The sequence below is a fragment of the Anopheles maculipalpis genome, chromosome 3RL (assembly GCF_943734695.1).
Source record: "Anopheles maculipalpis chromosome 3RL, idAnoMacuDA_375_x, whole genome shotgun sequence".
NCBI classification, from domain to species: Eukaryota; Metazoa; Arthropoda; class Insecta; order Diptera; family Culicidae; genus Anopheles; species Anopheles maculipalpis.
Window position 1 is genome coordinate 204,774 of NC_064872.1, and position 11,544 is coordinate 216,317.

General features: G+C 40.5%; 4 protein-coding genes across 4 annotated transcripts; 2 read left to right on the forward strand and 2 right to left on the reverse strand.

Moving 5' to 3' along the window:
• The first annotated feature begins 854 nt into the window (after positions 1–854).
• LOC126564103 (glycogen phosphorylase) lies at positions 855–4,572 on the forward strand. Its single transcript, XM_050221036.1, has 5 exons — positions 855–1,271; positions 2,053–2,284; positions 2,350–2,646; positions 2,751–4,357; positions 4,422–4,572. Exons 1-5 carry the CDS (start codon positions 1,029–1,031, stop codon positions 4,569–4,571), a joined length of 2,529 nt encoding a protein of 842 aa, XP_050076993.1. The 5' UTR covers positions 855–1,028; the 3' UTR covers position 4,572.
• A 1,056-nt stretch (positions 4,573–5,628) lies between these two features.
• Positions 5,629–8,512, reverse strand: LOC126564869 (NF-kappa-B inhibitor cactus). Its single transcript, XM_050221990.1, has 5 exons — positions 8,125–8,512; positions 7,699–8,039; positions 6,459–6,547; positions 6,127–6,372; positions 5,629–5,717 (listed from the first exon to the last, which is right to left on the reverse strand). The coding sequence occupies exons 1-5, from the start codon at positions 8,508–8,510 to the stop codon at positions 5,646–5,648; spliced, it is 1,134 nt and encodes a 377-aa protein (XP_050077947.1). The 5' UTR covers positions 8,511–8,512; the 3' UTR covers positions 5,629–5,645.
• Positions 8,513–9,240: 728 nt separating this feature from the next.
• Positions 9,241–10,051, forward strand: LOC126565244 (39S ribosomal protein L4, mitochondrial). Its single transcript, XM_050222404.1, has one exon. It carries the CDS (start codon positions 9,241–9,243, stop codon positions 10,039–10,041), a length of 801 nt encoding a protein of 266 aa, XP_050078361.1. The 3' UTR covers positions 10,042–10,051.
• Positions 10,052–10,108: 57 nt separating this feature from the next.
• LOC126565912 (uncharacterized) lies at positions 10,109–10,733 on the reverse strand. Its single transcript, XM_050223121.1, has 3 exons — positions 10,636–10,733; positions 10,335–10,574; positions 10,109–10,274 (listed from the first exon to the last, which is right to left on the reverse strand). The coding sequence occupies exons 1-3, from the start codon at positions 10,727–10,729 to the stop codon at positions 10,114–10,116; spliced, it is 495 nt and encodes a 164-aa protein (XP_050079078.1). The 5' UTR covers positions 10,730–10,733; the 3' UTR covers positions 10,109–10,113.
• Positions 10,734–11,544: the final 811 nt, after the last annotated feature.

Genomic DNA, 11,544 nt, shown 5'->3' on the forward strand with positions numbered 1-11,544 from the left:
TTATTCTCTTAAGAAAATATAACATACCTTAAAGTTTCGTGTGATTGTATCGAAATTGAGCGTTGCGAATGCTTTATTGGCAGAGCCAAGATTTCATATTTTGTTTTTAAAATGCACCTCCATTATCTTCTGCATGCATTTTACATATTCGTTGGTTTTGTACGTTTTAAAACTTTACCCACCCTTCTCGTTTACGAAAGACAGAAAGATAATTGATGGAAATTAAGAAAGCTGTAGGCCAATACTAAACTTCATGTAGAATTTACAGCACATGCTTAAATTACACTCCAGAAATATTTGAACATAAATATTGCAAATATCAAGAATGGATAAAATAATCACAACAACATTTAGCTGCATGTTTCGCCATAGCTAGAAAATAAAACTACAGACCTTTCTATCTTAAGCTGAGTTGTGTCCTTTCTTACACGTGTTGGTAAAGTACACGTATTCAAGCAGTTGTACGAAAGAACTAATTTGTTGTGAGTTTTATGGGAAAATGTGACGTTCGAACCATCCCACACCGTTGGTTACATTAAAAATTTATTTATTAACCATCCCACCACCTTTTAACACTAGCTTTCGAGGTAGCGCTTGTAATAGCTCTAATTCAAATATAGGATAGCAAAATAAATTACCCTTAGCTATTATTACATGATTTAACAATAATCAACATTATTAGTTTACTAGACCTGCCATGAAAAATAAGAAATTTTACGAACTTTCCAGGAACTTTAATTACACATATTTCTTGGAATTGGAGGATAAGTGAACCTTACAAATGATACATTTAACGGATACATTTAACAGGTTCATTTGATAACAGCTGCTAAAACAACACAGCGCATGTTTGACCTTCGCAAGGTGACCGAAGAAGTAACGAAGCTAGTCTGAATCCCATTTTCTGAACACTAATCTCAAAGAGTGGTCCGCGTTCGCACTTGCAATTCGTGAAGCAATTGTGTTTGTGGAGTGTACTACCATCATTATTAGTTGCTAACGAATTAAAATCTTGCAAAGTTCTTACAATGTCGAAGCCACAGTCAGACGTCGATAAGAGGAAACAAATCAGCGTACGCGGTATAGCCCAGCTGGAAGATGTGAACGAGATCAAGAAGGATTTCAATCGGCATCTCCACTACACTTTGGTAAAGGACAGAAACGTAGCCACCGTGCGTGATTATTACTTTGCCCTAGCCCATACTGTGAAGGATCATCTGGTATCAAGATGGATCAGAACGCAGCAATACTACTACGAGAAGGATCCCAAAGTAAGTAAACCCTCCTTTCCTTTCTGGCACAGATTTAGTGATAGCGATCGAGTAACCTCGAACGATATCGTCGTATTCCATGAACTCGATATTTGACCTCTAATTGTCAGTGCTACTAATAGAAATACCGGTTCGGAGGGAAAAAGCAAAGCGTTGGTGGAATGGACAATGCTTGGATGGCTCTCCACGATTACACCACGATGGTACGATCGTGAAGAGTTCAATGCGCGAGACATTCGTTTTTTCAGCGATTGTGGAATCCAGATGTCGTACTAAGAAATATTGTAAATATGCTAAAAATTACAAATTTATAAATTATAGCCACCGCCCTTTGTACGACATTAACCACAAAACTATCTTTCAATAATTCGCGATAGTTTTACTCAAGCTTCAATTGTGAAACTATTATCAGTGCGCTTATAATAATCGGCGCCTACCGGTTTGTTTCTAATGTATTCTGCACTATGACTACGATGATTATTAAAAAAATAAATAAATGCCAATACAACGAGAATTGTAGTAGCCATGATAAGAGATGATTTGTTCTGCATCTGCCCTTATCGCTGTAGGCATGATAGTGATAAGAATCGGTGACATAGTGAACGGTTGCATGCGATAACAATGACCCAATTATTATAACTTACAATCGAGTACAGTAAACTAAATACATCATCGTAGGAAAAATAGCAAAAGATGATAATAGTAAACGGAAAGCAGCATAGTTAAACCGTTATTGGGCTGGAATGTAGAGTTATTGTTTTTATTTATTTTTTCACATTAGCGTGTGTACTATTTGTCCTTGGAGTATTACATGGGTCGATCACTGCAAAACACCATGATAAATCTTGGAATACAAACGGCGTGCGATGAAGCAATGTATCAGCTTGGTCTGGACATCGAGGAACTCGAGGAGCTGGAGGAGGATGCCGGCTTGGGCAATGGGGGATTGGGAAGATTGGCGGCCTGCTTCCTCGACTCGATGGCAACCCTAGGCATGCCTGCCTATGGATACGGTATAGTAATGTTTGCATGCATTTATACATTTGTTTACAACCGTAGTTTCGTTTAACAATTCTAGGCATCCGATACGAGTATGGTATTTTCGCACAGAAGATCCGTAATGGGGAACAGGTAGAGGAACCGGACGATTGGCTTCGTTACGGTAATCCGTGGGAAAAGGCACGACCGGAATACATGATCCCGATTCATTTCTATGGCCGCGTTATCGACACTCCTGAGGGTAAAAAATGGGTCGACACGCAGACCGTTTTCGCGATGCCATATGATAACCCTGTGCCTGGTTATGGCAACAATGTAGTCAACACCTTGCGATTGTGGTCTGCGAAATCGCCGATTGATTTCAATCTAAAATTCTGTAAGTTGACTGGCCAAATAGTTTCGCTTCAGTTGTAAAACTGTTCACCCACCTTAAGTTGGTATGAAGTAGTATCCATTTTTTATTTATTATTTTCTCTATAGTCAATGATGGCGATTACATTCAAGCCGTACTGGATCGAAATCTGGCTGAGAATATTTCTCGCGTGCTGTATCCGAACGATAATTTCTTTGAAGGAAAGGAATTGCGCTTGAAACAGGAGTACTTTATGTGCGCTGCCACGCTGCAGGACATTGTACGTCGTTACAAGGCATCGAAATTTGGATCGCGTGATGCCGTTCGAACGTCGTTTGAGGATTTCCCGAACAAGGTCGCTATACAACTGAACGATACGCATCCTTCGCTAGCAATTCCCGAATTAATGCGTATTTTGATTGACGATGAAAAGCTTAGCTGGGAGAAGGCATGGGACATTGTGGTGCGTACCTGCGCCTACACTAACCACACCGTTCTCCCGGAGGCACTGGAGCGCTGGCCTGTTTCGATGCTACAATCCATTTTGCCGCGTCACTTGGAAATCATCTATCACATAAACTTTTTGCATTTACAAGAAGTTGAGAAGCGTTTCCCTGGAGATTTTGGCCGCATGAGAGCGCTATCGCTGGTCGAGGAGGATGGAGAAAAGCGAATCAACATGGCAAACCTTTCGATTGTCGGTTCACACGCCGTGAACGGTGTGGCAGCAATCCACTCCGAAATCATTAAGAAGGACATCTTCAAAAGCTTCTACGAGATGACTCCGGAAAAGTTCCAAAACAAAACAAATGGAATTACGCCTCGGCGCTGGCTATTGCTGTGCAATCCTGGCCTGTCCGATTTGATCGCGGAGAAGATAGGGGACGAGTGGCCAGTTCATCTAGAACAGCTACAGGAACTGAAAAAGTGGTCGAAAGATCCTACATTCCAGCGGGCCGTAGCGCGTGTAAAGCAGGAAAACAAGCTGAAGCTGTCGCAGCTTTTGGAAAAGGATTACGGCGTGAAGGTTAATCCAGCTTCCATGTTTGACATTCAAGTCAAACGCATCCACGAATACAAACGCCAGCTGCTCAATTGTTTGCACATCATTACGCTCTACAATCGCATCAAACGCGATCCGACGGCAAACTTTACGCCACGCACCATCATGATCGGTGGAAAAGCTGCGCCTGGATACTACATTGCAAAACAAATCATTAAGCTCATTTGTGCGGTTGGTAATGTGGTCAACAACGATCCGATCGTCGGCGACAAATTGAAGGTGATTTTCTTGGAAAACTATAGAGTAACGCTGGCCGAAAAGATTATGCCTGCTGCTGATCTGTCGGAGCAAATTTCTACCGCTGGAACGGAAGCCTCTGGTACTGGCAACATGAAATTCCAGCTTAATGGGGCGCTGACTATTGGTACTTTGGACGGTGCCAATGTGGAGATGGCTGAGGAAATGGGAAATGAGAACATTTTCATCTTTGGAATGACTGTTGAGGAGGTCGAGGATCTAAAGTGCCGTGGATACAATGCGTACGATTACTACAATTCCAATCCCGACATCAAACAATGCGTCGATCAGATTCAGGGCGGTTTCTTCAGCCCAGGCAATCCCCAAGAGTTCCAAGATTTAGCCAATGTACTGTTGAAGTATGACCGCTACTACTTGTTTGCCGATTTCGAATCCTACATCAAAACACAAGATCGCGTTTCGGCCGTATATCAGGTAGGTTTGACTGTGAAGGGTTTCCATTTTGGTGCAAAGGCTAATACTGCATATTTTCTCACAGAACCAATCGAAATGGTTGGAGATGTCGATCAACAACATCGCTACCAGTGGCAAATTTTCTAGCGATCGTACCATCGCCGAATATGGGCGACAAATCTGGGGCATAGAACCGAGCTGGGAAAAGCTGCCGAATCCGGGAGTTGCAAAGTAGAGGGCAATTGAAAAACGGTACCATAGTTAGCCATGTTTGCCACTGCCGTTCTACGTACACGCTAACATCGGGATGCAATATAGAGTAGTGTTAAGCTGTAATGGCTACAAGTTGCATAACACAAATTTGCGTTTCGAGCCTGCAATATACTCCTTTATAGGGTGCCATCAATACCACTAACACACAGAAGAAATGTAAACTAACACAACACTATTATATGGAACTAGGGGATTTAGCGAAACAGCGCACCCATGCCCGCCAGAATTGGCTAATTTCGTTAGTTTGTTCGTTATTTTTTGTTTTAACAGACACCATTTTAACAGGCGCATGTTATTATGAATAAAAAGCTGTTGGTAGTAAATGTTATGGGATTATTGTTTTCAAATAAAATGTAAAATTGCATTCTGCAAACGTTGGTAGACCTTTCTTTCTGCGGAGTTGAAAAAAGATGATGACAAAGGCATGTACATTCAAACTCAATTGTTTTATTTTCATTTCAGCTCCACGTTTCGTGATATCATTGTTGTGTACAGTTTCCAGTCACATACTTAATAAATATATATATATATATATATATATATATATATATATATATATATATATATATATATATATATATATATATATATATATATATATATAAATATTTATTTTTTTATTTATTTAATTATTTATTTATTCCATTACACCTACTCCTTTGTGACTGTGCAAAGGATGCGGTTTATTACTATGCAATAGAAAAATAGATATTCGGAATAAATACACATTAAAGCTTATTAGTACAAGTAATCCGTTTAGTTGTGGAACGAATGTCGCAGCTTCTCTAGGTATATCTAGGGATGTGGTTTACAACAATGAAAACCTATTGCATTCCCCCGATATAATATGTGTATACAATTATTTCACTTGTCAAATTTACATAAGGCACTTATTAGCAGAGAACAATAGTTACATAACTTTTATTTTACATTATCAGTTGTGCGAATTGACATCCGTGCGTTCGATTCCTTTGTCTGTGATTTTACGAGCGCAGCTATGCCGATCAAAGAGCCTACATAAAATAATGCAGTGGGTTTAAGATACATTGATAGCCGATAATCCCGAGAAAGCTGAGGAAAATGCGCTCGGCCCGTAGTAGTTACTGATCTGTGGAATGTGAAACCATACAGATTAAAAATGAGAGAGAGAGAGGGGGAGAGAGCTACGTCACTTACAGATAACACAATTAACAGATTGATACAACAGAACAGTTACAATACAGTTACGCTAATTCGTTAACATATTGGGTAATAAGTTTTAAGAGGGGCTCACATAAACGGAGACTAAATATAGTGGTTGTTACTTATGGTTATACGAAGGCATTACAAATATAGTAACAAGCTATTCACGTTAGCGAATTTGTAACCACTAACAAGATGGGGTTAAAACTTTTAAACTAACACTAACTTTGGATTCATTAGTTAGATCCCATAGTTACAATATCGAAAAAATAGCTCGGAGACATCGGTTAAACTCTAACGCTCTGGTTTCTAAGGTTCGTTTTATTTTAGCTTACCGTTTCGTCTTCAGTGTCTGTTTCAACATCGCTTTCCGGTAGAGAAATTTGTTCTGCTCCACGTTTCGTTAAGTCGCTGATCAGGATTCGCTTGTCTTGAATAAGAGCGAGTTGGTAAGCCGTCATTCCAGCGTATGTAGTTGTCTCCAGCGATAGCAGTGGACATTCATCGAGCAAAAAGTTTGCTAAATTTTCGTTGCCTTTCGCGATGCTGATGTGCAGCGGGGACATACCGGATTTTCCTTCCTATGTGACGTGTGTGAAATAAGACGGTCGAACTTAAGTCAGCAATTGCTCAGATAAACACATTCGCTAATTGTGTGCATACTTACCCGTGCATTGATATCCGCGCCCGCGTCAATTAATGATCGTATTGCTTCTATGCTGCCAGCCTCTGCAGCTAAATGAACACAGGTTTTGCCTGCAAAGAAAATGAAGAAAAAGTTAAAATATATTACCCTCGGACCAATTTGTTTCCGTTGATACAGTGATGTCCCGCAGATAACAATACACTAAGCAACAAAAGGCACGCAACCTGAAGCTAAAAATCCGCGAATTGTGGAATTTCCGACCAACGGGGGGTGAAACAAAAACCTGCTCCGTAGCGCTTTCACGGCAAGTTAGCTCAGTTCCGGAAACGATATTCCATGTGTTCTACCGGATAACGAAAGTCGGATACGATATGCATGTTCCAACAACCATTCATGCAGGTATTCCACGGCATGAAGTTTTAATTTTTAACCGTCTATGAATGGACGGTGTGGGGTTCATGCCGTGATGCAAAAAATCAACCCAACGTAATAAAAAAAATGAAAAAAACCCGCGAGAAGAAGGGTAGGGCGGTGTGGTGCTGGGGGGGAGGGGGGTGTATGGGAGAAAACAGTGTTTTGCTTGCGTTGTGTGCACACAAACACCAACGTAGCTCCATGCGCTTTTAAAGGCGTGGTAGTAGTGTAGGGTGGTAGACTCGCATGACGTTGTACACAAAATACTGGGGAAAACCCGACATATAACGTTGCAATTGGAGAGCCTCGTATTTCCCAGTGGATAGCCAATGGGATTCCTATTAATGTGGGAAACACACGTCGCCACGTAGAAAGTTAGGGTTTCCCAAACCAGCTTCCAAACCAGATTTCGCAAACGGGAACAATGATATTTCGACAATGTGTCGCAGACTTGCGAATGGCTGTTGCCCGTTTGCCTGGCACATACTATCTTCATGATTCACATCTACATGCTTCTGTAGCACGATTTTAACACCAGCAGACGCTTTTTTGCCTCAGTAAATAAACACGATTTTGCGCAGATCACTAGATCATGCTTCATGTACTAAATTTAGCACACTACTTTTTATAATTAGAAATACCCATGTTGCTGGATCTACCACCATCTATTTTCGTGCTATATGCACAGCTACCTCGTTCCGTTGCAGTCAATCGGACTACACTGAACCGATTGATACTTTGACCATAAATGGAGATCTAAACAAATAAAAAAAAAAACCACGCTCCATAGGTCAGCTATGGAGCGGTGTTTTTTTCTACCATTTCACACAGCGGGAAGTATACTTACCATCATAATTCCACAGCTCAATATCTTGTACCGCCTCAGTTTGGGATGGTCCTTGTGGATTTTCGTTGAATGATATCGGCGCTAGCAGCTCTTTAACCATTTTTACCTTGCCCAAACCGCAGGCCAGATGTAGGGCGGTATTTCCATCGACATCGCGAATGGTTTGGTCAACACCCGCGTTCAACAGGCGCCGTACAATCTGTGGCTGATCAGTCAAAACAGCAAGATGCAATGCCGTCTGGGCGTCGTCGTTCTGGATGTTGAGAAATTGTCGTGGAAGATTTGCAATCAGCTTGGTAATGTTGTCCTCGTTTCGCTCGTAAACCGCCATGTGAAGCTGGCTGGAAATAGAAAACCAAAACAAAAATGTTTCACCTTAACGTGATAGACCATTTTATAATTGCTTAACAGTTGTGCCAAACTTACGTTTCTCCCATTTCATCTTGCTGATAACTTTTCATCCAGTCTCGCTTCATCAAACGATCGAAGCGTTCGCAGATGTCGCTTAAGCCCAGATCGCGCGACTCTAGCTCTTCTTCGTCCGGGATCATGCCAGAGTCCAAGTTAGAATTTGCTTCGATTATTTGTTTTGCACTCGAAGCTGATCGATACGTTCCGCTGTATGTTGGATTATCTTCAGAATGGTTCTGTTCTACCACAATATTCTCGGATAGGTTGAGGTTATGCCCCGAAAGAAAGCCAGAATCGGCATTGGCACTGTCAGCGTAATCCTTTTTTTCACACAAAGACTGACCACTAGAATCGGTAGTCGAAACAATATTCATGGCTGCTCCTCCTCTTGATGGATGCATCTTTCACAATAAGCCTTTTTTACTTCGCACTATAAACGTGTTGCACTAATCGCAAGACTGATCGATCGGATTTTCTGTCGCTAGTGTGAAAGATGTCAATAGCGATACAAATCATAAAATGGCGTAACGCGAGCGCACGGCTTTGGGCTGTGGCATAAAAGCGATGCACTTTCCTTAGGCACAGTAGGAATTGGATCGAAAATGCTAAAACTGCGTACGGCCGTTGTGAGAGAACTGTGATTTAACACAAAAAATAAATTGTTCGGGAGTTAAGAGAACGCACAGCACAACCTCGCGCAAGCTATAGTAGCGTATGTATGCGTAGATATAACAACAACATAACGCATCGGTGTATATAATGTAAATAGCAGTTTCTATGCAATCCCATAGTTGATTGTGGCCACGCTAATAGTCAACACGCTCATAGTTAACGAATCGCAAACGACTGAAGCGACTGTCAAACCAGTATTTAAACAAATCGTTTGGGTTTTGCACTTAAAAAATGGGCAAAACGGCTTTGGGCCGGAGAAAGCGTTCAAGGGAGAAAGCGAGTTGTATGATTGTATGATTGAATAGTTTTGGTTTAAAAAATAATAAAAATCCCGCATGTGGTTTGCTCCGTGAAATGTCAAACCAAATGATGGATTAATTTTGACAGCACGGCATTGTCAAGCCGGAATTGTTTGTTGCTCTACCGGGTGTTGTGTAACGACGAAACAAAAGCATTAAAATGTTCAAGTTTGCCAATTTATTGAAAACAACCGTAGTAAATGGCTTCGTTCGCTTCAACTCTACCTCAGTATCGACTTGTGCAACAGTAGATTGGAGGCCGTCACGAGCAGTATGGCTAGAAAATATGGACTCGGTAGAAGCACACCATTCGGGCATCATGGAATTGGATAACACAATATTTGGTGCAGCGCCACGGATTGATATCGTTCATCAAAATATCGAATGGCAAAGGAAGTATCGTTACGTTAGCTTTGCGCACACGAAAACTAGGAATGAGGTGCGCGGCGGAGGACGGAAGCCCTGGCCCCAGAAAGGGTTAGGAAGAGCTCGGCATGGTTCAATTCGATCTCCATTGTGGAGAGGTGGTGGCATTGCCCACGGTCCGAGATCACCTACAACACATTTCTACATGTTACCGTTTTACAACAGAGTGTTGGGATTGGTTAGTACGTTGTCGATTAAATTAGCTCAAGACGATTTGCATGTGGTAAAAGATCTAGACATCCCTACGGAAGATCCCCAGTATCTGAGAGATTTAGTTGCAACGCGCCTCTGGGGCCCATCTGTATTATTTGTGGACACAACTGATGTTCTTCCTAAGAATATATCTATTAGTACCGAAAGTATAGATCACATCAACATAATACCAACGTACGGGTTGAATGTGTACTCAATGTTAAAACATAATACCGTCGTTCTTACGGAAAGTGCGGTGCGAGACGTTGAGATGAAACTTTTGGAGCATTTGCATCGTACTGACGCTCGAGCGCAAATGAGTAAATTTAAGTATGATAAATAAAGTGTAAACAGACACACAGAAGCTGATCATGCAAAGTTGGTCGTTTTTGTTTTTATTTTTTTTTTCAGTCTACTATTCCCCTAACAGTTTGTGCCTTATTTTCCAACGCAATTCGGAATGATCGTTTTCTCCCGGTAATTTCTGTTTGAATTTGCTCCAATCGTTCTGGTAAGAATGGTACAGCGCAACAGGGTCACTTCGTTTTACAGAGTGACAGCTTTTTGGTCTTATCCCTGAGAAAAAGCGTCAATTAGACGGGAGCACTAAGGGAATCATTGTTTAATAATACTTACACATTTTGTTGACTATAGGATCGTTTTTACAGGAAATAGGTTTAGAAATTGGCACTAAGTTTTCCTTGTTAATATGTGCTGCTGGCTCTATGTGTTTGGTTCTTGTATGCTTAGCTTGGTAGCTAAGCGTTGTCTCAGTGTGCAATCTTTCAAATACATTCCTTTCTGCAGCGCTTGGCTCTACACTGCTGCGATTTTCAACACACTGTTTGGCATCGTATCTGATGAGTTTCTTCAAATCTGTGAAACGTAGCATTCGATTAGAAACGCAGTAATAATGTTACAAACTTACTGAACATACCCTTTTGAAATTCTTTCAATTGTACCACAGTTATGTTGCGATACCCCAGATGGTTTAGATGGCTAAGGATTTCTCCCGCGTCCAAAGCGTCCATCTTATAACAAGGGTGATTATCTGTTGGACGCTTCGAATCGAAGTTGGACGCTTGGATAGAGTGAGCAGAATAAGTCATTTATCCATCGCGTATTCGATAGATATCATGGATAGAAATAGATTACCTTTGTCGATAACACTAGTTTTTACGAGTGAAATTGAATACGTTATTCAATTGTAAGCTTGCAGTTAAAAACACATTTACCAAACATTGGAAGTCACTCTAACGATTTGACGGAGCTACGTAACGTCATCCATGTTATTGTTTCATTCGTCTTATGTTGCATGAAACGTCTGACGTCTGATTATTTTGCGATTCGAAGGTAATCCAAAACGGCCGTTGATAGTAAAACGAATAATTAAATACTTTCAATGTATACTAAACGTTTCGTGCTGTTTTTACACAAATTTCCACGACGAACGATAAACAAAATTATGCAAACGAAGGAATATAGAAAAGATGAATAAAAATAGTAAACGCCCAAAACTTCTAGAAAATTTCTTTGAAATAGAAGCTTCTTTTTATTATCTCATATGTAGCGATTAATGTTCGATATAACCTACGAAAATAATGTATTGTTTTGTTATTTGGAAGCTTCTTCTTTTAGTTTTCAAAGTTTTAAATCTATCTATAAGGACAATAGAACTTTAAAATATGTGTAATTAAAAGTTTCATTTTGAATTATACTTTTGATTTATATCTTTTTACGTTTCAGCATATAGTAAGGCATATATTTAATCATTTAATTTCGGATGGACTATTAAATTAACCAGTAAAAATTGACCAGTGCCTGTATGGCACATTCTACGAGTAGC

Bases quoted from the DNA above. Each gene is read 5' to 3' on its own strand.
- LOC126564103 (XM_050221036.1), top strand. From the start codon at position 1,029: ATGTCGAAGCCACAGTCAGACGTCGATAAGAGGAAACAAATCAGCGTA. The intron at 1,272-2,052 runs GTAAGTAAACCC...TTTTCACATTAG, and splicing joins ACTACGAGAAGGATCCCAAA to CGTGTGTACTATTTGTCCTT. The intron at 2,285-2,349 runs GTATAGTAATGT...TAACAATTCTAG, and splicing joins CATGCCTGCCTATGGATACG to GCATCCGATACGAGTATGGT.
- LOC126564869 (XM_050221990.1), bottom strand. From the start codon at position 8,510: ATGCATCCATCAAGAGGAGGAGCAGCCATGAATATTGTTTCGACTACC. The intron at 8,040-8,124 runs GTAAGTTTGGCA...TTCTATTTCCAG, and splicing joins CAAGATGAAATGGGAGAAAC to CCAGCTTCACATGGCGGTTT. The intron at 6,548-7,698 runs GTAAGTATACTT...TTTTCTTTGCAG, and splicing joins TGAGCTGTGGAATTATGATG to GCAAAACCTGTGTTCATTTA.
- LOC126565244 (XM_050222404.1), top strand. From the start codon at position 9,241: ATGTTCAAGTTTGCCAATTTATTGAAAACAACCGTAGTAAATGGCTTC.
- LOC126565912 (XM_050223121.1), bottom strand. From the start codon at position 10,729: ATGGACGCTTTGGACGCGGGAGAAATCCTTAGCCATCTAAACCATCTG. The intron at 10,575-10,635 runs GTATGTTCAGTA...TACGTTTCACAG, and splicing joins ATTGAAAGAATTTCAAAAGG to ATTTGAAGAAACTCATCAGA. The intron at 10,275-10,334 runs GTAAGTATTATT...GCTTTTTCTCAG, and splicing joins TCCTATAGTCAACAAAATGT to GGATAAGACCAAAAAGCTGT.